Source organism: Neovison vison, chromosome 9 (assembly GCF_020171115.1).
Source record: "Neovison vison isolate M4711 chromosome 9, ASM_NN_V1, whole genome shotgun sequence".
Taxonomy (NCBI): domain Eukaryota; kingdom Metazoa; phylum Chordata; class Mammalia; order Carnivora; family Mustelidae; genus Neogale; species Neogale vison.
The window spans coordinates 23,205,000-23,230,982 of NC_058099.1; the positions used below are offsets into that span (position 1 = coordinate 23,205,000).

The window sequence follows — 25,983 nt, forward strand, 5'->3', positions numbered from 1 at the left end:
GCAGAGCCGCTCTGTGCTGGAGCAAGTGGGGCACCTGGAGCCCTGCCTCCCCATGTCCCCGCATACGTCCCAAGGAGCCCAAGAGTGTGGAACGTAATGTAACGACCCCTGCTACAGAATGGGAAGGATGTCCCCCTCACCCCTGCTGCTAGAGGGGACCGGTGCTCAGGGAAGCTGGGTCAGACAGGAGACTCGCACAAAGGGAGACCCCGAATTTAGCTCATAGTCTGAGTCCAGTGCCTCATGGGCACTGCCTCACAGAACTGTTGTCCCCGCTGTATGGAGGACGATCAGAGTCCCAGAGAGCTTGTGGCACCATAAATGGTTCCGCCCGATTGAAACCAGACAGGCTAACTCAGACAGAAGCTTGCTCTCTTAACAAGTGTACAACTTCTGGAAACAACCAAGTGCTGTTGACGTGTGGGATTTGTTGTTAGAATAGTGCAGCATCAGAACTAGAAAAGATCTGAGAAGCAATCTCACCACCCAGAGCCAGGCTTTAAGTCCTGACTCTGTGCCTCGCTTCCTGTGCGACCCCAGGCAGCCTGTCCCTTTCACCCTCTCTGTACCCTCCACTTCCCCGCCTGTAAATTGGGTATCTCATGGGTCAATTGTAAGGGTTAGATGAGATAAATACTCAGTGTGTTGTTTAGCGTAGGATAAGAGGGCCATAAAGAGTAACAACTATAATTATTTATTTTTGAAAAAAGCAGGCTGTCTCCATGCAAGAAGTGATCATGTCTGCTGGGTTTGGAAGCCTGAGCTGTCCGACTCCAGAATCTTGGCTGTTCTGGTTTTCCACCTGCCCCGTGGTGCCATTGGCAGATGACAGAGTGTCTGATGAGGGCTGTGCTCTGGACAGGAGCAGAAAGAGGGAGCTGCCCCCTCTCCAACGGGTGAGAGTGGGTACCCATGCCACCCACTCACCAACGCCAAGAGCCCGCCTTGGGGTGGCTGGGCCGTAGATGGAACCCTCCTGTGATGGCTAGCTGGTTTTCAGCCAAGCCTGTTTTGAAGCATTTTTTTCACCAGGGGAATTCCCTGTCCCTCCCGTGGCTTTTGGTAAACAATTACTAATGTGTTCCAGAAAGCGTTTGGTCCCAGCTGTAATAAGATCACGCTTAATAATTATGAGCATTTCGGTAGCACTGTGGAATCTGCCAGTATGTTTCACATATGTTGTCTCTGTTGATTCTCGCAACTTGAGGAGGGCGCCTTTTTTAGGTGGAGAGAATGAGGCTGGGGGTTTGGGACTTGCCTTGTGTTAAGTCGCTGGTCGGACCGAGGTCGGATCCGAATCTGTGTGGAAGTCTAGTCAGTGTCAGAACTCACCGTTGCCAGATGCCCCCCAGCTCCTCACCAGCCTCCAGCCTGAGCCCCTCCCTCCCGGAGCTGCCCCGCAGGAGCTACTCCGAGTGAGCGGACTGGCGTCAAACTACCTGAGTACACTGCCTGGTTCAGCCGAGGTTGGGCGTCTGTCTCACATCAAGGAGAAGATTTGGGGTTTGCGTGGCTCCAAGTCTTACCATCTCCAGGATGCTCTTTTGTTAAGGAACTCATTAAGTCTGCCCCAGGTTCATTCCTTCCTAAAGAAAACCCGTGGCTTACTTCATGCCTTCCCTGAGTTGACCTTTTCTATTGAAGCAAGGGAGGGGGTGTCCTTTGAGAACCAGCTTTCCCAGTACAGGACCTTTGTGCCTGTTTCCATCCGTGTGACCAGGTGGCTTGCAACTTCCCTGCCTCCTTGTCCAGTGAAGATGTCTGCAGAGACTTTTGGAGCGGGGTGGATAGGAAATGCACTTTCCTCCTCCCTCTTTGCACAGATATGAGCAGAGGCTATAGGACTCCCCCAGAGACCACATCCTGCTCAGAAACCCCTGCCTATCCCACTTCAATGTCTTCCTCCTTTACAAAATCAGAAGCCTTCCTTTTTCTCTCTTCTGACCCATTTTCCCTAAAGTCTCTCCTACATCACCCTTGTAGGAAACATTCATCGATGTCAAAACAAGTGAGTCACTGGCTCCCATGATTACTATGAAGGCTGATCTGGAAGGACTGAGATAGCTGAAGACTTAATGAGAGGCTTAAATTGACACACGTAGAAATTAGTGAAGGCGATTATACCTTCAAGCTTAGAATTCATACCTTAAAAAAAAAAAAAAAAAGCATTTAAGAATCTTCCCTGATTTTTTTTTTTCTTCAAGGAGAACATTCTATAATGTGTGGGATCCCAGGAGCAAGTGTGAGGGCTTGACATTTCAAGTTCTGGAAGCCTATTTTAAAGGCGGGGCCACCTCGACTCACTGTCCTGTATTTACCCGTGAAACAGACTCCAAAAGCATACTTAATCCTAGCCATGGGATCTGCTTCAAGTAGCACTTTTGAAGGTCCCCAAATTACTAGCAATAGTGTTTATTTCAGCAAACCTTCATGGGAATGTAGGGGGAAACTCCAGAGGGCCTCCAGACAGGGTCCCTGGCCCTCTGGTGGGTCAGGTATAAGGGAAAGGGGGAGTCCCCAGTGTAGACAAATGGTCCCTGAGTAGTGAATTATGTCCACCAAGTACTACAAGGCAAAACAGCCTCGTAAGGTCTTCCTGAAAAAGGAGTTACCCTCCACTTAGGTGTGGGGCTTTGTGACACCTCTTGTTTTGCTTTACTCAGTGGTGTCCAAAGCTGAACACCCCGCTACACCTTTTGATTAAGCGCGTACTGTGGGTCCAGTAGAGTGCTGGCCTGGGGCCGATGGTGAGAGCCAAGCAGGCAAGATGGCCGGCTTCATGAAGATCATTGTTGGGTGCTTGACACAGGAAGTAGGTCGTTTGAAGAACCATTGTCCTGCAGTAGATCCCGGTCATTGCCAAGGGTGTGAAAGGGAGTCTTTCGGCTGTTTGATCTCTCCTCGTTCATTGCCCCTTCAGTGACCCCTCCTTTTACTTGTTTGGTTTTTTGGGGTTTTTTTGTTTGTTTTCTCCCTGTTTTTTCCCTTTTCCTCCCTACCAATCCCGGCCTCCCTGGGCTTTCAGCCTTTGAGAATTCTCCCTTTCTCTGGTCATAGAGTTGACAGGAAGTTCAGCTCCCCTGTGTGAGGCCTTGCCAGCATCCACTGGTCAGAGCCCCTGAGGTGTCAGAAGCTTTCGTCTGAGAGGGGTCACCAGAGTTCACACCTTCACTTGGGCCAGAGGTCTGATGAGATCACAGTCCTCTCCTGAAGCCCTCTCTTTAATATTAGAGGGAATTTTTGGAGAAATGTTTAGTCTGGAAAACCACATCATCTTACCCATCCCGGTGGTCCTGCATGAGAGAGGTCTAGCTTCCACTCTTCAGCTTTCTGTCTTTGGAAGCCAGAGCCGGTGATATTGGCGTTAATTTAAATAGGATTGTTCTGGATGCCTGGGTGGCTCTGTCAGTTAAGTGACTATCCTTGGCTCAGGTCATGACCCTCAAGTCCCAGGATCAAGTCCTGTGTCGGTCTCCCTGCTGAGTGGGGAGTCTGCTTTTCCCACCGACCTTAACCCTTCTTGTATACTCTCTCTCTCTCAAATAAATAAAATCTTTTTTTTTTAAGATTTTATTTATTTATTTGGGAGGGAGAGAGAGAATGAGAGGAGACAGGTCAGTGGGAGAAGCAGACTCCCTGCTGAGCAGGGAGCCAGATGTGGGACTCAATCCCGGGATTCCAGGATCATAAGTTGAGCCTAAGGCCAGTCGCGTAACCAACTGAGCCACCCAGACACCCTAAATAAAATCTTAAAAAAAAAAAGAGCCCAACCCAAGCCCCCCCAAATAAATAAATAAATGCGGCTTTTCTGTTGCAAAGCATTCTCAGCTGGTCTTTTTATAATTTACCCTTAGCTTCACAGCTTCTTAGAACTGCACTCCAATAAGAGGCAAACAAAGGACTCTGAGATTTAAAAATTAACAGCTTTTAACAAAACTGTTAAATGAAACCTCTAACCCACTGCCCCTGGAACTCCCTCGCCAGGCTCCTGGTTGCTCTCGTTTTAGGGCAGAGTTGAAGGGATCGTGACTGACAGCTCCTTCCTGGGCTCACACACCCTTAGCCTGGGACTGACCCCAGCCAAGTGTCCTTTTGCAATGAGGAGTTCTTGAAAGAGCTTCCTCTGGATTCTGGCTGATGTCTTTAATTCCTTTCTCTCCATCCCTGACCCTTCTGGAAAGACATACCTGGGTTTCCAACACCTCACTCTCCACCTTGAATCACCCTTCTCAGAAGAGTGTTTTCATAGCCTGCTGAGCAGCTCCCGGGGTCTGGAGGAAAAGTCAGTAGATTAAAGGATGTTGAAAACCAACTCTTAACACCTTCAGAAGCTAAGTGGATGACTAGGACTTGAAGCATTTCAGCAGAAATAGGGCTCACTGTTCACCTTGGCAAGGCAGACACGAATATGAGCTTGTTGTCCTACTCTCTGAAGGCCCCCAAAATCATCTTCCTGTTCACCCAGCTTTTTGTAGAATTTTGAAATTTTTTTAAGGTTTATTTATTTATTTATTTGACAGAGAGAGAGAGAGAGATCACAAGTAGGCAGAGAGACAGGCAGAGAGAGAAGAAGGGAAGCAGGCTCCTTGCTGAGCAGAGAGCCGGATGCGGGGCTTGATCCCAGGACCCTGAGATCATGACCTGAGCTGAAGGCAGAGGCTTTAACCCACTGAGCCACCCAGGCACCCCGAATTTTGAAATTTTGTATATAGATTTATTCTAGGTTCTTTTTTTCCCTCATTCAGTCATTGGAATTTAAGAAATAATTTGGCTGGGGCTCCTGGGTGGCTCAGTCAGTTGGGCATCTGACTCTTGGTTTTGGCTCAGGTCTTGATTCTCAGGGTGGTAGGATGGAGCCCTGTGTTGGGCTCCGTGCTCAGCGGGGAGTCTTCTTGGGAGTCTCCCTGATCGCTCACGTGCTCTTTCTCTCTCAAATACGTAAATCTTTAAAAAAAAAAAAAAGGAAAAGAATTTGGCTGGAGGGGAGGGGGGCAGGGGATGGGGTAAATGAGTGATGGACGTTAAAGTGGGACACTTCCGACGAGCTGTGGGTGTTGTATGTAAGTGATGAATTCTCCACCTGCAACCAATATTGTACCGTATGTTAACTAACTAAAAGTTAAGTAGAAGCTTTAAAAAAAAAGAAAGAATTTGCATTGTAATAATTCAGGTAATTCAGAAATAGGCGAAGTAGAATTGTCTCCTGACTCCCATCTTTTTTAGCTTCTTTCTCTTTGTTACACATTTACAAATAACAACTTGGTGCCTGTCCTTCCAAACTTGTTCTGGTGCTCATGCAAATGTATTTTTTGGTCTTTTTTAAAAATTATTTTTATTAACATATAATGTATTATTTGCCCCAGGGGTACAGGTCCGTGAATCGCCAGGTTTACACACTTCACAGCACTCACCATAGCACATACCTCCTCCATAACCCAACCACACTCTCCATACCCCTCCCCTCCCAGCAACCCTCAGTTTGTTTAGTGAGATTAAGAGTCTCTTATGGCTTGTCTCCCTCCTGATCCCATCTTGTTTCATTTTTTCCTTCCCTACCCCCCAAACTCCCCATCCTGCCTCTCAAATTTCTCATGTCAGAGAGATCATATGATAATTATCTTTCTCTGACTTATTTCACTTAGCATGATACTCTCTAGTTCCATCCATGTCATTGCAAATGGCAAGATTTGGGGGGTTTTGATGATTGCATAGTATTCCATTGTATATACATACCACATCTTCTTTATCCATTCATCTGTTGATGGACATTTAGGTTCCTTCCATAGTTTGGTTATTGTGGACATTGCTGCTATAAACATTTGGGTGCACGTGCCCCTTTGGATCACTACATTTGTATCTTTAGGGTAAATACCCAGTAGTGGCAAATGTGCTGTTATATATCAAAGGGATCACACTTTATTCTGTAACTTGCATTCTTTGCTTAGAAAGAGATGAATGAATATCCTTCCAAATCTGTGCTTTAGTCTTCTTCTCTTCATTGCACATAATTCTGTGGTATGACTGTACCATAATTTTAGGCAACACTTCTCCCTACTGGGAAATTTTCAGGCTATTTCCCGTATTCATAAAAAAAAAATACTTTGCCGTGGGGAAATTTCTTTGATATGAATCTTTATGCATTCCTGTCAGATAAAGCCCAGGGTGTGCACATTTTAAAATGTTTAAACACTGTTATTTTATTTTTCATTTTAGAACCTTAATAATTTATCAACAGTTTGTTATGGCTGAGATATATTTATATATTTACTGTAATTTTTTGTTAAATTATGTTATGTTGTAATTAAAGCCTTTTGCTAGATCTGTGCTTTTCTTTTAGACCATGTCAAGTTGATTACATTTATGACTTTATTTGGAGGAAAAAAAATCTTGGAATTTGAACCTCCGGCTTAGCTTTACTGATTATATTCACTTAATTGGATTTTACCTCCATGCAGTTAGTCAGTTAGAACCAAAAGGTCATTTGGGGAAATACGACTCAGATAGTCTCCTTACAGTATCAAACCAAACCTCCCAATAAATCATGAATTTATTTCTAGAACGTCTCGGTCCATGAAAGGTGGCAGACGTTTAAGAAGTTGTTCCATGGCTGCTTGATTGTTATGAACTGAAATTGTGAAGTTCAGTAGCTGAGCTGGGGGAGAGATTGTAAATTCGGAACATCTGGTAAACGTATAAGACATGACACAATTATTGTTGCCAAAAATCTCAGTGCTAATTCTCTCCTGGTGATTTCTGTGCAGCTTGTTTATTTAATGAAAAAAGAACTAATAAGAGAAACAGACTCACAGAGGTCAGTTTACAAGAAATACAATTTGCAAAAAATACAATTTGCAAAAATTCTGGCGGAAAATACTGCTCAGCCTTCTTATTAAAATTGCAAACACATTGATGATGTTGGCCACAATTTGATGGAATAACAGTTTGTTCTCATACACCCCAGTATAGGGCAACTTAGTTACATGTATCACAGTCCCTAAAAATATGTTTTGATGCAATAATTCTCCTGGAAATTTGTAAGAGTAAAAACACTGAAAGTAGCCTAATCAAAAGATAGAGTAAAAGTTACATTATGTGAAACTATAAATTATTCCAGTAAAAATCATTTTGTGTAGAGAATATTAGAAGATTTAATGGCACAGGGAACTAGGCTCTAGTAAGCTGGAAAAAACAGGCTTCAAAATTATGATAGTATTTCCCAGAATACTTCTTATGAGATGTGAGATCCTCCATGGCCTCCAAATGATCTTGAGAAATGCTTAGCTAATCATAGAACATAAGATGGCTTGTATTTTCCAAATTCCTTTGACTTGAAACTTTCTAAGGAATTCTTGTTAGCATCTTTCAGAACAGTTGGGTAGGGTGCCCAGATGAGCATCTGCCTTCAGCTCAGGTCATGATCCCAGGGTCCTGGGATCGAGCCCCACTTTGAGCCCCACATTGGGCTCCCTGCTCAGGTTGGGAGCCTGCTTCTCCCTCTGCCTCCACTTGCCCTGCTGTGCTCTCCTGCTCTCTATCAAATAAATAAATAAAAGTCTTAAGAAATGAAACCCCTTGGGTTCCATAGAACATAGTATAGGAAGTGCCAATATGGAGGTGAGTCTCATTTTTTATTTTTAAAAATGTAGTATATCTCGGTCTTCTGTGTATACATGTGTACTTAGGTTTATTTGTATGCATGTATGCATAAGAAACTAGAGAAAACCTATGAAAAGGGTCATCGTGGGGGTTGTGAAATTACTGGTAATTTCTTTTTTCTTTATCCTACTCTGAATTTCCCAGATTTTCTAGGGGAAAAAAGAACACTTTCAATATTAAAAAAAAAAAAAAAAAGTTGTGTTGCTTTTAAACTTTCATAAAGTTAATTTAGCAAAAGCACTGGTGAGGGATGTTTGGGTGGTCAGTTGGTTGAGCACCCAACTCTGGGTTTCAGCTCAGGTCATGATCTCAGGGTCATGAGGGCAGGGAGTCGGCTTCTCCCTCTTCCTTTGCCCCTCCCCCACTCATGTGTGCATACACACTCTCAAATAAATCAATAAAATCTTTAAAAAAAAAAAAGGAAAGAAAGAGGGGAAGAAAAAACTCAAGGGCTGGAGAAAACTGGGAAGAAACAAATGTGTCTGCGGCCCTTGTGGTGTATCCTTCTCCCCAGACTCAGCAAGTTATATACGTGAAATACGTACCACTTCTTACATGACAATCGTACCTCCACAGTGTGGTTTCAGAGAAAAAGCTCAAGCATTGAGAAGGATCTGATCGTGATTGTGAGCGAGATACATAGTCTCTGCTTCTCGCTTGTGAAATAAGGGCCCTCTTAGTCCCTCCCACAGACCTGTTGTCAGAATCACACCAGGTACCACGTAAATGTGTCCAGTAGGTGCTTATAGATGGACAAAGATGGTTTTAATTGCATTTTTTCCCTAGTTGTTTCATGCACTTCATGTCTTTAAACGAAGCTTTCACTCTTTTTACTGTGGAAACAAGACTTCTGAAATGATGAATGAGATGCTCTTGTACTTTAGTTGAGAACCGGGCTCTCTCCATTGAACTGGAAGGAAATGTTTCTAGACTAATGTAAATGGTCTCCATTGTAACTTGGAGTCAGGATCCTTTCCTTTCTCTACTTGCTTCTAGCGTTTGTCAAGTAACTGTCATAAGGATGAGGTTTTACTTACCATATTCCATTATCTGCTGATTCAGAACCCTGCCTGTGACTTCCTTTCTCCCAAAGATCCTCATGTTAAGAAAAAAGAAAAAAAGTGAATGTAGTCAGTTTCTCATAGGAGTATAAAATTTCTTATTAGGAAGAGTTTTCTTTTAAAATATAGCACCTAGGGGCACCTAGGGTGTCTCAGTTGGTTTTGCATCTGACTCATGGTTTTGGCTCAGGTCATGATGTCAGGGTCGTAAGATTAAGCCCTTCTTCAGGCTCTGCACTAGGTGGGGAGTCTGTTTGAGATACTCGCTCTTTCTCTCTCTCTCTCTCTCCCTCTGCCCCTCCCTGCTTGCTCGCTCTTTCAAAAAATAAATGATATAGCCCCTAAGTGCCAGGCATGGTTGACTATTGTTAAAGTATGTTTCCACACTCCCTCCATAGCTGTTTTTTGCAATGCTGGTTTTTTGTTTTTTGTGTTTTGTTTTTTTTCCCTCGCTTCTGTATTCCTTATATAGCAACTCTACAGAAAGAAGCCGGGTCTGGCCATCACCTTTGCAAAGCTGCCTCAAAATTTGGACAAAAACCGATACAAAGATGTGCTGCCTTGTGAGTATCGGGGGTGAACCCCTCCCTCCCATGCCCGCCCTCCCCCAACTCGCTGAGATAATGTTTCTCTTTTTAAAACAGATTGTCTGGTATTCTGGAACGATTTTCAGTGTGTCTGTAAACACCACCGTCTTTATTGCCGCCATGTCAGACTGGGAACAGTTGGGGAATAGTGTTTATGCTAATGAGGCGAGAGCTGCAGATGGGCTTGGGGACTGAACTCTGGTTTCCTTGGCATGATCCAAATAACGCTCCGGATAATCGGTAAATTTTTTTTTCTCCCTGCAGACGACACCACCCGGGTCTTATTGCAGGGAAATGAAGATTATATTAATGCGAGTTATGTGAACGTAAGTCAAGAATCTGGATACTAAGAGCACATTGATCACTGTCCCAAGCATGATCGTGGCATGCGTGGTGCTTTGCGGTGGACAGAGTGCTTCCCCGTTCGCCCCCTCATTCAGCACCTCAGCAGCCCCTGAGGGAAGGCACAATAGTCTCACTTTACAGAGGACAAAACTAAGGTTCAGAGAGATTAAATAATTTGAAAAGTCACAAAGCTAACAGAAGGTGAGACCAAAACTCAGACTCCGTGTCTCTGACTCCCATTGTCCACATACCTTCTGTCCTCAACTGCTGACATTTTTGTGGGTTTTTTTTTTTTTTGGTTGTTTTGATTTTTTTTCTTGCCAGTGGTATGCTTGTAACTTTCTGTGTTCCCCCCTCACATGTTATTACTGTACATCCCACCTAAAAATAAGGGGAAGAAAACCACTTGTGCATATAATTCAGAAAGAAAAGATAACAGATTTCACACGTTGTGGGAAAAACATGCACTTCACTCTGCAGACACATCTTGGACAACTTACTTGGCCTCTCTGAACCTCATTGTCGTCATTTAAACCAGGGGTTAGCATGCTTTTTCTGTAGAGGTCCAGGTGATAAACGTTTCGATCTTTGTAGGCTGAGGCAAAATGGAGGATATTACTTAGGTACTTACACAACCATTTAAAATGCCACCATGTAGGGACGCCTGGGTGGCTCAGTTGGTTAAGTGGCTGCCTTCGGCTCAGGTCACGATCCCAGCATCCTGGGATAGAGTCCCACTTCGGGCTCCTTGCTCAGCAGGGAGCCTGATTCTCCCTCTGCCTCAGCCTGCCACTCTGTATGCCTGTGCTCTCTCTCTCTCTCTCTCTGGCAAATAAATAAATAAAATATTTTAAAAATATATAAATAAAAAAAAATAAATAAAATAAAAATAAAAATATATAAATAAAATAAAATGCAACCATGTAGAAATAGTTTTAAAACACTCTTAGCTTGCAGGTTACCTGCGTGGCTCAATCCATTCAGCATCTGTTTCTCAATTACAGTTCAGGTCCTGAGCTTCAGGGTCATGCCACTGAGCCCCGACTCGGGCTCCACACCCGCGTGCGTCTGCTTGAGATTCTCTGGCCCTCTCCCTCTATTCCCTCCCCCTGCTCATGCTCTCTAAATAAACAAAATCTTTAAAAAAAAAAAAAATCATGGGGTGCCTAGGTGGCTCAGTCAGTCAAGCATCTGCCTTCAGATCAGGTCAGGATCCCAGGATCCTAGGATCAAGCCCTGCCTTGGGCTCCCTACTCAGTGGGGAGTCTGCTTCTCCCCCTGCTCCTGCTGCTCCCTCATGCACGCCCTCTCTCTCTCAAATAAATAAATAAAATCTTAAAAAACGAAACAAAACACTGTTAGCTTGCAAAGTGGCTGTTAGATTTGGCCCTCTGGCCACAGTTTGCCAACCCCTGATCTAAATGAACAGATGAATTTCTCAAGTTTTCAAGTTAATAGCAAAATATCAAGAACTGCCTAATAAAAATGGGTCCTATCAGTGATTCCATTTATTCTAAAACATCTGTGGAACTCATTGCCCCTCACCTCACCCTTTCTTGTGTCTTAAGAGCAGAGCATCAGAATTGGTGGGGTCAGCAAGGTCATGCCATCCGGTCTCCTTGACCGTGAGGATATGAGGGAACTCAGACTGGGGTTGAAGAAGCCATTAACCCAAGCATCAACCAAACCATGAATTAGGTGCCTCTCTTTGCCTTCCCATCTAAGAATGAGTGAATCCCAGTGTCACTTCAGAGCTCATCAGGTTCTGAATGTTCTTCATAGAAATGATTCCGTTCAGAGGGAAGAAGTGTGAGCAGGGCAGGGTGGGGGAGGGACACTGAGGATAGCTGAAAACATTTTGGCATTTAACATTAATGAACTCAAGTGGTAACTGTGTGAAGTGATGGATGTGTTCATGAACTTGACTGTGGTGATCATTCCTCAACATATGCATGGATCACACCATCCTGTTGTACACCTTAAATACATGCAATTTTTATTTATTGATATGTCGTAAGGCTGGGTGGGGGAAAGGATTGGTCAGCTCAATGACACGACGTCGGCAGCCCTGCAGAAAGCAAAGCGTAGCATTTGTGGGGGGATAAGCCATGTGGTCTGTGCATCAGAGAAAAGCCTGTGGATCTTGATAGAAAGCCCTGCGTGGGGAAAGATTTGGGCACGAGGACTGGTATGTGTTGCTGAAGATACAGATGGCCAGCATTGATTATATTTAGGATCTGGCAGTAAAAGTCATTGAGACTCTTCTGCCATCTTGTAGGTACGTTTCTCATTATCGCCCACTGCGTGTCATATGGCTTTACCCTACGTAGTTAATGCTAGTGGCATTGTCCAGTGTGTTTCAAGGATTTTTTAAAGTAGGTTTTTCTTTGATTTTCCTTGTTGGCTATAAATTGGCGGGTTATTCTGGTGTGATGTCAGGCACCAACTAGAAGAGTTTAAGATCCAGTTCCGCGTCTACCTTGTCACGGTGACGGGTACTAACGCCTGAACTGTCTCTTGCCAGATGGAAATTCCTGCTGCTAACCTTGTGAACAAGTACATTGCTGCTCAGGGTCCCCTGCCACACACCTGTGCACAATTTTGGCAAGTCGTCTGGGATCAGAAGTTATCACTCATTGTCATGTTGACGACTCTCACCGAGCGAGGGCGGGTAAGTGGCTTGATTTCCAATTCACACGCAGGCATGTCACGCTGTGCTCTGTGGAACATGAACCTCAGACCTGGAAAGGATCTTTAACGGCCCCTGGTCCAGCCCCTGTGTGACCCATAGGTCTCCTTTTGAGAGCTACTGATAGACACCTCGACTGATGGGTGACTTGGCTCTCCTGCCCACTCCCTGGCCCTCCCAGAGCTGACGAGGATCAGACAGCACCCCCCCACTCCTGTCTCCGATCCATCATAACCAGCAGAAGGCCGTTCCCCTTGCCTCCCTTCACCTGCCCCCGAACCCCCATGTTGACTGTAGCCTCAGCCACGCAGGACAAGCGCCGATCCTGAGCAGATTGGTGGGTGTGCCACAGTGACCATAATAAGTAGTGAAATTACAGCCTCTGTCTGCCTTGCTTGTGATGCAGCAAAACCCGATGCAAAACAGGGAAGAAGGGCTTGATTAGGAGAGTGACAGGCAGCACACTGGGCTTAGTGGGGTGCATTTTCCCGAGGAACATTTCACTGGTTATAGAACAGAAGTCACTGGGCAAGGGATACCTGTGTTGTGCATTCTCTAACTTGTGCATACGACAAGATACCTTCATTAGGAAACATTTATGCAGATATAAATTAACTTTGAGCCACCTGCTTTGACTGATTCGTGTGCTGCTTCCTCCCAGGCCTCCTTCCCAGGCCTCCCTCCCTGGTCCATCACTCAGAATACCAAATTGATCCACGCTGAAAATCAGACTGTGCAGATTAATGAATAGTATGTTTGAGAACAGTCTACACTCTCGCCTGAAAACAGCAAAATGAGAATTCCTACCTAATTCTGCAGAGCCTGATGGATTGCAAAGGACTTCTGTGTGTTCTCTGAAGTAGCGGGCTCTCCACCTCTGCAAAAACACCTCCAGGGTCCGTCCCATGGGTGTTCAGCTCCAGTTTAAAAAAAAAAATCCCTCCTTACCATTCGCTGAAATCCACAGCCTTTGAGCCTCCACCTCACCTGCTTCTCCCACCGGGAAGACACAGAATAAGTTACCCCTCTCTCCTAGGCACTGGCCTTTTAGATATCTGAAAATCACCTCAGACTTTGTACAAGCCTATCATCTCGGCTTCCAGCAATCCTGTGACCCACAGAGCGTCTGGTCTCTGTCTTGGTGTCACTCTCGGGCCAGCTGCCCTGCTCCGTACTCTGTGCTTGACTCTTGAAAGCTATACCTACGGAATGTCGCAGGTCCTAGAGCCAGACAGTCTGGGCTCACCGCGTGATTCCCCCTGAGCAAGTTACTTCATCTGTCTGCCCTCAGCTTCTCCGTATATGAAGTGGAGGCGGTTGTCATGCCCATCTTGGACGGGTTGTAAAGTCGGAGACGTTGTGTGTAAAAAGCTTAGAGAACTGCATGTGGCAAGTGTCCAGCAGATGTTAGCATTGTTTTATGTGTCATCGTCACGGGCTGGATTCGGCCATAGCTCTGGCCTGTCACGGGCTCCCTATGGGTTTTTGGGCTTCCCTTCTATTGTTCCTTGTGTCAGCTGTCACTCTTAGCTTCTTGCCGTGCCACAGTTTTGATCAGAATCTCTTCTTGTCATGCAAGTCACTGTTAAAAAATGTGAAGGTCCTCAAGAGGCAGTAGAAACCTCCTTCTAGAATGCCGTGAGTCAGACGCATTGAGGGCACCCTCGAGACAGCAGCTGTACCCCTCCAAGCTCTGCTCCCGGCTCCTGCTTTTCTCTCCCTTGTCTTACCCGTTACCCTGAGAGACTGTCCAAGGCTTTCCTGAAAGCACAGGGCATCACCTCATCTCCTTGTCCACAAGTCTCAGTTTTGTCTGGGGTTTTTTGTTCGTTTGTTTATATTTTGTTTTATTTTTTGTCACTTTCTAATTTTGTTTTGAATAGGAAATGAAGTGACCTAGACCCTTTTTTTTTTTTTGAACTTAGGGAACCCTGGCTGATGCACAGTCCCGCACTCTCTCTTTTTCTGGAGCCCTCACAACCCTCTTGTTCTGGGCTGTGGTGGGGAAGATTAGGCAGACTCAGATTCAGATCCTGGCTCTATTATTTCCTACATGTGTGACTTGAGAAAGTTACAAAACCTCTGGTAGAATGGAATAATAATAGTGCCTGCCTTGTGGGATTGTTGGGGGTTAATATTGGTGGGTTTCTTGGAAGGGTGCTTGGCACACAATATGACGTAAACATCAGCTGGCAGTGGTAGCTGGGGACCACCTTAACAATTATTGCTGGGACTAGACTGAATTTATTTTACTACAGTATTATTTTTTCTTTAAATTGACTTAACTTTTTTTCCTTTAATAAATTTATTTTAAAAGATATACCTTAAATGGAAATCAAATATCACGTGCCATAAAGAGAAGGTATACATGAAAATACAAAGACCACGGGGCGCCTGGTGGCTTAGTTGTTTAAACGTCTGATTCTTGATCTCAGCTCAGGTCTTGATCTCAGGGTTCTGAGTTCACGCCCTCTGTTGGACTCCACTCTGGGCATGGACCCTACTTCTATATATATGTATGTATATACATATATGTGTGTGTGTCTGTGTGTGTGTGTGCACGCGCGCGCACGTGCGCATGCCATAGAACATATACATTGCCTCACCTTGCAGCCTCTGGACCCAAAGCCTGGCGCAGATGAATGTGTGCACACATGCTTTTTCTGTCTCTCATGAAAGGGGAGTTAATGTAGTAAGGAAGGGTTGTTAAAGCCATCCTCAACCCAATTCAGACTGTCCTTGGCACATATGAAAAAATTTGCCTGGGAAGCCTGGGTGACTCCGTCAGTTAAAGTGTCCAACTCTTGGTTTCTGCTCAGGTCGTGATCTCAGGATCATGAGATCAAGCCCCGTATCAGGCTCTACAGTGAGCATGGAGCCTTTTTTAAGATTCTCTCTCCCTCTCCCATTGCCCCTCCCCATTACTCGAGTGGATGCTCTCTCTAAGAATACATAAATAATTAAAAAAAAAATGCATTTCCATGTTATTGAATCCCCTGATTGTACCAGCAGCTCCCACACTCTGCAGGCCCTGCTCTGGGCCATTTCTGCTATTTTGTAGATGACTAACATCACCTTTGTCACCTTTTCTTTTTCCACAGCCTGCCAGGCTCCCCATTTGAAACCTGTGCTATGCTTGCCTCTATTCTGTGACTTCTGGGGGCCAGGAAGCTTCTTTCAGAATATTCATAGAGGTGCCACTGCCCCATGTCACAAGGTCTTTCGGGGCAGCTGGACACGGTGACCTCCCTGGGTTGCGCTTCTCTTTCCCCTTTAACATTGGCTCTGCCCTTCCCAGCCCTGAGGTCATTCTCCAGCTGCAGCAGACCTGGAGAGTGACAGATGATCTGCCCTGGAAAACAGCCCCTCTGCCCTCATCCTGTTCACTCCAGCCCAGACAGAAAGGCTCTTTCTTCCATCCCATAGGCCCTGCTTCCTCTAACCACTCTTACCGGCCCTGCCCCTCCTGCTCTGTCCTGATGACATCCCACTTCCCCACCTTTTGTCGGCATCTGGCATCTGCTGGGAACCTAAGCTCCTCCGAGGTCTCCCTGTGCCCCATGGGCCTTCTTTGTTTCCCAGCGGTCTTCCTGACTGAGCCCATCCCAGCCGGCCCCTTCTCCGGAGCTGCTATTGCCTTCGCTATCTCAGGCCCTGGGGACTTACCCTCCTGTGCACCCATTGTTGAAAACCTGTTCTTGTAAAAATCCAGGCCACATGTTTCCTCCCTCTCCTGTTAGGAGCTCTCAGCTGACCCGCACCCTTTATCCCCAAGGTCCCTTATCTGTTCTTCACCCCGCCCACCGGTTGTCTCCAAGCCAGCAGCTTCTCCCCTTCCCTATTCTGAGAGTTGAGCATTTCAGCATGCCCCATTTGCTTTCTCCCCTACTGTGCATCTAGCAGGGTGGGCCTCCCCGCAGACGGCGTCTGGCCAGAGTCCCCGATCACGGCTGTGCCCAGCAGGTGTGTCCACGAATGCGGGGTCTCCTCAAGCACCTCTTCCGGCCTGTGAGGTTGTCCTGCGGCAGCATCACTTTGATTCCTGCCTTGTTTCATCCCCCCCCCCCCAAAAATGTTAGTCTTAGTGATAGTCTCCCTTCAGGTTCACAGGTTTCCTCTTAGAGGAAAAAGACCTATAGGGGTATCACTTTTCTATTGAAAAAGCATTCTCCCGCATCTTCCATCAGGGATGCTTTCTCTGGGTGAAAAATTATTTTTTCACATCTGTGTATGTGCCACTTCTACTACTTGTGATCTACAGTAGATTCACACTCAAAAAACTCAGTTTATTCATATGCAAAATAGACCGGTAATACCTCCCTCATAGGGTTTTTTTGAGGCAATAGACCGGTAATACCTCCCTCATAGGGTTTTTTTGAGGCCAAGCTAATGTTCATAAAAAAAGTACCATTTCGTGCTGGGCGTACCCTGAGCAAACCTAGTAGGCTTTAGTGGTTACCGTCCTCACCCCCACAGCCTGCAGGAATATGGACACTGAGACTCGAGAAGTATAATAACTCACCCAGGATCACACCGTTGGTTAGTGGAGCTTTCTATAAACCAGGATTGAAACTCGGTTTTCACAGACCCCTTGCTCTTTCTGCTACACCCTCACTGCTTTGTGGTCCAAACAGACCTAAAACCTAAATTTGATCAAGGTGTGGAGTCCGGTTCTCGTCAGCTTCACTGGGAGCCTCTGGAAATAGGGTATCTGTGGCTGTGCACTGTATGGGCCGATCCCTTCAGACAGCCTTTCACTTCAGTGGTCCTGTGGGCAGGACGCCTGGGCGTCTGTAGCAGAGAGCCCTCCCAGGAGCTGCCCGGCTGTCATCTGAAGCCGGGCAGGAGTCCCGGGCCCGCGCGCAGGATGCAGGGGGCAGGGAGAAACTGAAGAAAGATGCAGACCACTGCGGCTTGGTGGGTGACAGTTTTAGGAAGCCAAGGCACCTTACAAGGCTTGTCTTGGGTCGCAGCAAGACTAGTGGATCCTTGCACCTTCCCGTCAAATCTTCAAAGTTTATAGAGACCCTAACTGGGCTCAGTTAGGATAGGTGTTTCCAGCAGCACGTTACTGCCTTTAGGCTGTGTCCTCCAAGCAGCCTCTAGGAGCAGGAAAGGCAAGCGGAACCCACATTTCGAGGACCGGGAGGGGCCGAGGAGCCTCTGAGTACCCAGTTTGGCTCACGGTCCGTGTCTCCTCACGTCTTCTTGAGATGTTCCCTGACACCCTGAGACGATGAGGCAGGTGTAGACCAGAGGGGGGTTGACTCTGCCCTGAGTTCTGGGGACGGCGGCTCCTTCCTGTCTAAGGGAAGTTGGGAAATGGCCACTAACCCAAACACCCATATTTAAGGTTTACAAGTAAATTCTTAACGCCAGCTTTCCGACCGCATGCTTTAATTTCAAATACTCGCTGTGACGTTTGCAAATAAGAATAGAAAAGCTGTTCTAGACAGATCACGTGCATCTGTCGGTTTATAGCCCCTTTTAGCTGTACACAAATATAAGTTTTATGTAAGATGTTGCAACTATAGGCTTGGAGAGGGGAAAAAAAATTGAATGAGTCAGAAGTTGATGGCACTGTGATGGGATGGACAGCTTGGCCCTGAGTTTTGCTTTGAAGCTGGAGGCAGGAGCTAAGACAGCTGAGGGCCAGCATCAGGATTTGAAAGGGAGGATCCAAAACAGGGAGAGGCCGTGGGCTCTCGGTGAGCTTAAGGGGAACCACAGCGGCTCTATGACCTTGGGCAAGTCGCTTAATGCCTCTGAGGCTAGGGTTCTACACTGGCCATCTGGGGAGTGTGTCAGCTCTGTGAGTCGTGGACAAAAGCCTCTGAGGGACTAGGGGATTCTGCTTGAATGTACAGGGAGGGATGTTCGTCTCTGTTTGGGGCCTTCTTTCACAGGGGTTTCTGTGGAATTTCTGATCACCCTTACTGACGTTGATGGGGGGCTCATAGCAACCATGGTAACCTGACCCCCCACAGTGAGCCTGGCACTGCCCACCATTACCTCCAGCCTCTGTCACCATCAGGGAAGCAGATGCTGTCCCAGTCTATCCAGTGAAAACGGTGATAATCCCAAGAGGTTGAGAGGCAGGTTCAAAGTCATAAGGCTAACTGGTAGAGGAGAAAATGAGTCCAGTAGACTTCTGACTTCCCGCTGTGTGCTCTTAACCGCTGTGCCTTGAGACCTTCTACTCGAGTGGGTAGGGGATGGATGGTGAAGGAGAGTGAGGTGGATGGGGGTTTGGAGAGCAGAGAAGGGGCCCGAGGCCCTGGAGTGGGCTTGATGCAGGGGTTAGGGGAGGATGAGGAAGAGAGGTTGTTCCTGTGTCAAGGCACCATGTCTGAGACCTCTCCTGTTCTTCCAGCAAGCGGACCCTGGTGATGAGGAGGCTGGGCTCTGTACTCAACCTCCGGGCTGCAGCCCCAGGCTGCATGGAGAGCTGTGGCCTGGCCCCTGGCAGGCCCACTCCTATCCTACTCTCCAGGAGAGGAGGGGAGGCTCCTCTCCTGCCCTCAGGGAACAGACAGAGCTGATGGGCTCTGCCTGAGGCTGCCTGCTACCAGCCACTCTCAGAGTACCTCGTGGGAGTGCGCAGGCTCTGGCCAGATGCCCCGCCCCCGCCCCCGCCCCATCCGTCCAGGTGACCTGTCCTGAGCACCAGCCCCATAGCAGAGGTTAGCTCACACCCGGCGGTTCCCTTGCAGACCAAGTGTCACCAGTACTGGCCTGATCCTCCCGATGTCATGGAACACGGCAACTTTCACATCCGATGTCAGTCAGAGGACTGCACCATTGCTTACGTGTTCCGGGAAATGCTGGTCACCAACACTGAGGTAAGCCGCGCCCCCTGCAGGGAATGGGGGTGGCGGGGAGGGCACAGCTTAGAGGCAGGTTCTACAGCAGTATCCACCATGGTCCTGGTGGACCACCAGGGGCTGGTGCCTCCAGGTCTGTTCTCCATTTTCCCCTGGTGAGCCTCTCAGCCAGTGCACAGGCCCACTTGTGAAAGAACCAGCACCCTTGTTCACAGCACCGCTGCTCACCGTAGCCCGCAGGTGGGAACGTCCGAGTGTCCATGGACAGACACATGGAGAAACAAGATGTGGTCTGTTTATACAGCGGAAATACTATTCAGCCTTTCATAGCCTTTCAAACAGGCTGATGCATGTTACAGCAAGGATGACCCTTGAAGACATTCTACTAGGTCAGATCAGCCAGTCATGAGAGGAAAGTACTGTGCAGCTGTACGGAGTAGTGCAGGAGTCCAAATCCGAGAGACAGGGAGTGCTTGGCTGGGGGGCGGGGGCATGAAGAGTTAGTGCTTCCCGGGTCCGGAGCTGCAGCTCAGGAAGATGAATGACTTCTGGGAAAGGCTAGTGGTGGTGGTTGCACCACACCGGGAAGTAGGTAATCCCCCTGAACTGTACACCTAGTGCTTAAAGTGGTAAGCTCATGGTACATGTATTTTGCTCCCCGAAAGAAAGAAAAAGCCCATTTGTGGCCCTGATGGCAAGGACCATCAGAGCAAAAGGGAAGTAATCACAGAGGGCAGAAGTGGGGAAGGAACCTGTCCTGGGGGTGGGGGTGGGGCAGGGTTGTGGCCTGAGCCGTGTCCCAGAGGATGGGTGCGTGCGTGGGAGGGTAGCCCTGCTGAGTGGGGCTTTCCGGGGTCCTCGGCAGGGCTGTGCATGGCGGGCGGAAGGACAGCCAGAGACAGGACCACCGTAACTGAGGCTGGGGTCCCCCTGCCCACCTTCTGGATGGACTCACCAAGGCCACCCTGCCTCTTCCACAGACCGGGGAGGAGCACACTGTGACGCACCTCCAGTACGTCGCGTGGCCCGACCACGGCGTTCCCGATGACTCCTCAGACTTTCTGGAGTTCGTCAACTCTGTGCGGTCCCTGCGCGTGGACGGCGAACCTGTGTTAGTTCATTGCAGGTACGGTGGCCCTCCGGTGCTGTTTGTGTTCCCACGCACACCCCAGAGGGAAAGACCTGGAGAAAGCTGGCAAAGAGCACTCTAAATCCCACGAGGCCAGACGCCTTTACAAGATGCCTCTGCTTTACTTCTGCGCTGTTTCAGAAGATTTGGAATTTTATGAATAAGGTCCTGAATGTAGACCAGAAAAAGAAAGCTGCCCCCTCAGCTTTCCATCTGTCCTTGAGCCTCCGACCTTCACAATAGACGTGAATGAGAGTGGGGTGCAGCTTGCACTTAAAGCTGGGTTTCTCTTCACGGGTGTTGAAGCCCCTGGCCTCAGAATATACGAGGAGAGCCGTGCTCAGCCCGTTCGAGAGCACGCCCTAAATGTGCGTTTCGTATTCCTGAAGGTCAGGGGAGGAAGGCTCTGTCTGAGTAAACGTGGGAACTGGCTGGGAGTTAAGCTGGGCCTCGCAGAAACACTGCGTGAGCAAATCCCAAGTCTCTGCTTCTGTCCCCCAGTGCTGGAATAGGACGCACGGGTGTGCTGGTCACCATGGAAACAGCCATGTGCCTCATTGAGAGAAACCTGCCTGTTTACCCACTGGATATTGTCCGGAAAATGCGAGACCAGCGTGCCATGATGGTGCAGACATCAGTGAGTAGAAATCCACTGATAAAAGTAGTAACAGTGGCCAATACTTTCTGGCTGCTTGCCCTGGGCCAGGCCTGTGCAAAGGGCTTGGCGTGTTCAGAGACCAAGGCTTGAGGCTCTGCATCCCTTGCCCAAGGTCGCAGAGCTAGTCAGGGGCTGAGCGACTCCAAAGCCCACCCTGTGTGACCTCTGTCTTTGGCTCCCCTTCCCCTTTGCTGTCTCCGTCATGTGGTTCCTGCCAGCTACGCGGCCAGGGAGAAGCCCTGGTTGTGTTCTACGTGCTTGAGCCACTGGCCCATCATTTATCCATCAGAAGTAAGCAAAGTCCCCCGAGGGTTTTACTGCACCTGCCTGTCTGTGGGTGAGCCTTTTGGCTCAGTGGACATTTCACACAGCCTTACTCTCTCCTCCTCGGGCTGTCTCTCATGTACATCATACCTGGGCCATTTACACTGCAAGTGTCTCCCAAAGGAAATCTTGGGGGTTTCTTCCTTGAACTTCAAGAGAAGGGGATGGGGGGATGTAGAAAAAAGCACATGATTCAGGCTACCCCACATACTGAGTGACCTTTGGGTAGTCCCTTAACCTCTCTCCAAGCCTCAGTTTCCCCAGCTTTTGTAAAAAGGGGACCATCCCACATTCATTTAGAAAATGGCACACACCAGAGAGACCCAAGCTTGTATGTGGTGGGAAAACTGGATCAGTCAGTTAAAAACTTCAACAGGAATGAAGTCTAAGGGGAGTCAAGGAACTCAATGGAGGAGTATCAAAAGCAGACTTTGGAAAGTCAAGGAAGGCTTTCTGGAGGAGGTGGTGGGTTAAGCAAAGAAAGGAGTGGGAATGCCATGTTGCAGCCAGCTCTGTGCCCCCACAAGCTCATGGACAGAGTTTCTAAGATTTCTCTAATTATCGTGAGCTCTTGTTTTATATTATACTTGGGAAATACAATTAAGAGGAAAAGATCAGGTTATTAAGACTCTCGTTCTCTGCCCTGGTTCATGTTACGGAAGCCCTCACTGCCGGTTTACCATGGGTTTGTTTTTGGTTTTTTTGGTGTTGTTTTTTTTTTTAAGATTTTATTTATTTATTTGACAAAGATCACAAGTAGGCAGAGAGGCAGGCAGAGAAAGAGGGGGAAGCAGGCTCCCTGCTGAGCAGAGAGTCCCATACCGGGCATCCCAGGACCCTGGGATCATGACCTGAACTGAAAGCAGAGGCTTTAACCCACTGAGCCACCCAGGCGCCTAGGCGCCCCTGGTTTACCATGTTTACAGTGCATCTTCCAGGTGGATTTTCCCAGCTGGTAAAGCACCATCTCAACGCTTTCTTTGACCCCGTACACTTCACTAAATAAGTTCCGTAGGTGTCAGTTAATATAAAGAACCACATCCTGCAGAGCAGCATTCAGTGGCCCTGCCTTAGACAGGGTCTAGGCTCCTTACTGTGGCTCAAGGCCCCACATGCCCAGGTCCCCACTGCCAGCACAGCCTCTCTTTTCCGGCCTAGATGTTCCGGGCCGGGGCTCTGAGCCCTGATTCTGCCGCACAGAACGGGCTGCTTCCTCCCTCAGCAGGGGCTTCCACGACACTTCGCCTGTCACTGTCTGGGAGCCCCCAGCCATCATGATGCAGGAATAACTTCTGCATGGGGGTCTCTGCCCCGCCGTGCGTCCCCGGCAGGGACCCAGGGTCTGCCCTGGCCCAGAGCCGGAGCTCAGAGCACTCACGAGCAGTGAAAGACCGAGCGTGGATGCGGTACGAGGCCGTTTTCTGGAGCCGCGGGTGGGCTGACAGGTTTCTTTCCTTTTCCTTTCCAGAGCCAATACAAGTTTGTATGTGAAGCGATCCTTCGTGTTTATGAAGAGGGCTTAGTCCAAATGCTGGATCCCAGTTAAGACAACTGTGAAACGTTCATTCCTCCTTCCCAAGGGCGTCCTCTGCCAGGACAGACCTTCTCTCTGGAAGCAGCAAGAGGAAATCTGTAGGCCGTGGGGAAGGAATGAGCACATTTGAACCCAGGCACTTTAAAGTTCTCTAGAAGAGGTATCATGTACAGAGGAACCATGTAGATACGCATGCAGTTATAGCAACTCTTAGGCCCGTTCGCCCTCGAAATAAGCAAAAGGGGAATCTCAGTTTGGGGCCTGTCCTATTGCCTTCCTCCCTAGACCTCACCATGTTCCTGTAAACCATCCTTGGGCAGTTGGGAGGGGAGGCCAGCCGTGCTGTTGACCTCCCAGAAACAAGAAGGTGTGTCTACTTGGAGTTGCTAGGGCGTTTGTGTGTATGTGTTTATAGGACTCTAAGGGCTGAGCTTTCTGTGCTTCGGGGCAGAGCGGGAACCGTTGGCATTCACCCACCGCTGCCAGGGGAACCCTGATGAAGGTACTCAGAGGCAGGCTGGTGGGACTGCAGGCCGAGGGGCAGGTGCGACCTTTTTGGCCCCACCTTCCTCTGCCCCATCTCCCCGCCACTTCCCGTATTTCATGTTTCTGAGAATAATGTCCAAAATGCCCCACTTGCTCCCCTGCATTAGTGACCCTCTCCAGGGGCTCACACAGTGCCTGGACCGGGTTAGTCATACGAGGTCAGGAGAGCTTCAGCTGAGGCTCTGAGAACGACGTCTCCCCATGCGTCCTGTCCGTCCTTAGGAGTAGGGTCCTTCTCGCCTCTGCTCGCCCCTTTGCTGTACCTGCAGAACCCAAGACTGGAATTCTCGACTACTGAACCTACTACGTGGATTGCTGCTACTTCAAGCTATTAAACTTGAAACATTAACGATTTTCCTGAGGGGAGATGGGATATCATCTAAATATTCAGAATCTTTGGCCCTTCTGAGGAAAGATCTAGTCGTGGAACCATGGGAACCCCAGCTTCTAGAGAGTTGTCCGCGGGTGTGTGTGGATGTGTGTGTGTGCCCATGGTAAGTGTTTCTCAGGATTCCGAACTTGATTCAAATTACAGTTGAGTTTCTATAAAGAATGAGTCTCTGTATAGAAGAACAAATGTGTGCATTCACCCTCGGTTAGAATGGTCTCCATTTCATTTCAAAGGAGAGGGTCAGGCTATCTGAATATAAACACAATTTGATGTTAATTTATTCTAAGTGCACCCTGATTTTGATTGTTCTAAAGAATTATGCCTTTGTTCATACTGTGTTAAATTTTTTAAAAAAATTTGTGACAGGATTGTAGCAAAATTATTATTTAAGGAAAATAAATTACATAAAATTTTTAACGTGGTATTTTTAAATAGCGGCTTTTATGTATCCAGAAGGGAGAGGAAGCGCAGCCAGTTTCTTCGTGGGATTTATAGGAAAAGGATGCTTTTCTAGCATAATGTGCATAAGTGAAGCCATTTTGATGGTTCGCAAACTCTGGACCATTTGGGTCGTTTCCTGGTTGCAAGCTGGATACAGACCTAGATGGTGGGAGCCGGGTTTCTGAAGGTTCTTTATCTCCACACTTAGCTCATTTGGTTACATACTTCCCACCTGTCCCCCACCAGTATTTTACTGCTAAATGTCAAGGGTGGGAGGGAAGTGTCACGTCGTGTCATAGCCCACTACTCTGAGACAGGAGACCATCGAAGCCCCATCTTTATTGGATTCCAGAATGAACCCGGAAAGATTGCAATTATGCAGTTGGAGATTTGGTTCCTGGTCCCACTCCTCAATAACTGTCTCTTGGCCTAGTCATTTTGGAGCAGTACATCTCTTTCTTCTATTTCCTGTAAAACAGGAGAAATAATTCTGAGGCTATGGGTTGAATATGAGGACGGAAGAAAATGCTCTCAGTGGGAGATTTCATCAGCTGGTAGCTATCTGACACTGCTTACAGGTGCATTACTTGGAAAAGTTAATTTACCAGCCATTAGCCCGAGACCAGAAGCAGAAGTATATGGATCTTTCCACAAAAGAAAATTTCTTTTGCTGAGAAAAAAAGGACAAATGAATATCCTCCTACCAATGCCTTTCTTCAGTCTGGACTCAAAAAACATCCTACCAGTTAAGTCCCAAAAAAGGGGAAGGTAGAAAGCTGACCTCCACGTAAATGCCATCAAGATGTCTAGCAAGACATTGCTGTTTGATAAAAATGCACCAGCACCCTGTGTGCAAGAAGCTTGAGAAGACTAAATGTGTTTGGAGAGTTCTGGTTTATTTTTTTTTTTCCTTAAAAAAAAAATACTCAATATAGTTGCAGAAATGCTGTCATTATTGTATATAAATTTCTAAAAAGCTTACCGGGGTTGCAGCTCACCTTTTTCTCCCATGGTTCAGGCCAGTGGTCCAGACCCAGCAGATGTTACCAGCAACAAAATTCATGAAATACTGGGGAAGAACAAGACAAGACAATTATCTAAAGGGGCAAAATACACGAGTAAATATTACTACAGACACAGCTGATTAAATTCTGTGCCACCATATTCCTGCTTCAGTGCTTCCTACATTTAAGCAATTATACTTGAGCCTTTTGGAGTCCTAAGTGAAAAACTTCAAAACGGAATATTTTGCCTGGAAAATTGGGCTGAATGTGAACAGAAAAGACATTTTACATCTGCCTTTTGTTCTCTGGAAGATCTGATCAGACCCACCAACGTACTGACTTAAGAAGGGACATCCCTCCCTGTGTCCCTGTAGAAACTGTACTTGGTATTTTGACTTCAAAGGAAAAAAAAAAAGATAAACTCAGATTGGCTGGAGGAGGTCAGGATGAGGGGTGTTGTATCACAAACATGCTGGTCTGTAATTCCTACCACAGTAATTTATACTTAAAAAGGTTTTAAATTAAGCTTTTTATTTTAATTCCAGACAGTTAACATTAAAACATTAAAAATGCTTTTAGATTAGTGTAGGCGCTCTTGGTCCTCTATTGCTACCTGATACTTTTGTTTTTGTTGTTCCTCAGAAATTATCATTTTAGTGAAAGCAACAGGCCGCTTCATCCCTCAGAGGCTACAAAGAGGCAGCATCAATAGGAAATGTTCATAGACGCTCAGACAAGGGAAAGCTCACTAGGGTCTAGACCTAGACTTGGGTGAGATGTATCACCCTAAGGCT

At 47.3% G+C, this 25,983-nt stretch overlaps 1 protein-coding gene across 4 annotated transcripts in view; it reads left to right on the top strand.

Moving 5' to 3' along the window:
• Positions 1 to 24,579, top strand: part of PTPN3 (protein tyrosine phosphatase non-receptor type 3) — a 110,952-nt gene extending 86,373 nt beyond the window's left edge. For 3 of the 4 annotated variants that reach the window (XM_044265171.1, XM_044265175.1, XM_044265173.1), the window contains exons 20-26: positions 9,190 to 9,280; positions 9,569 to 9,630; positions 12,174 to 12,320; positions 19,052 to 19,180; positions 20,143 to 20,288; positions 20,793 to 20,928; positions 22,742 to 24,578. In XM_044265171.1, coding sequence (XP_044121106.1) covers positions 9,190 to 9,280; positions 9,569 to 9,630; positions 12,174 to 12,320; positions 19,052 to 19,180; positions 20,143 to 20,288; positions 20,793 to 20,928; positions 22,742 to 22,819 — 789 coding nt within the window. In that variant the 3' untranslated portion in view covers positions 22,820 to 24,578. Of the gene's footprint in view, positions 1 to 9,189; positions 9,281 to 9,568; positions 9,631 to 12,173; positions 12,321 to 19,051; positions 19,181 to 20,142; positions 20,289 to 20,792; positions 20,929 to 22,741 lie in introns of all 4 variants that reach the window. The other variant, XM_044265174.1, reaches the window with a different exon arrangement.
• The last annotated feature ends 1,404 nt before the right edge of the window (positions 24,580 to 25,983 follow it).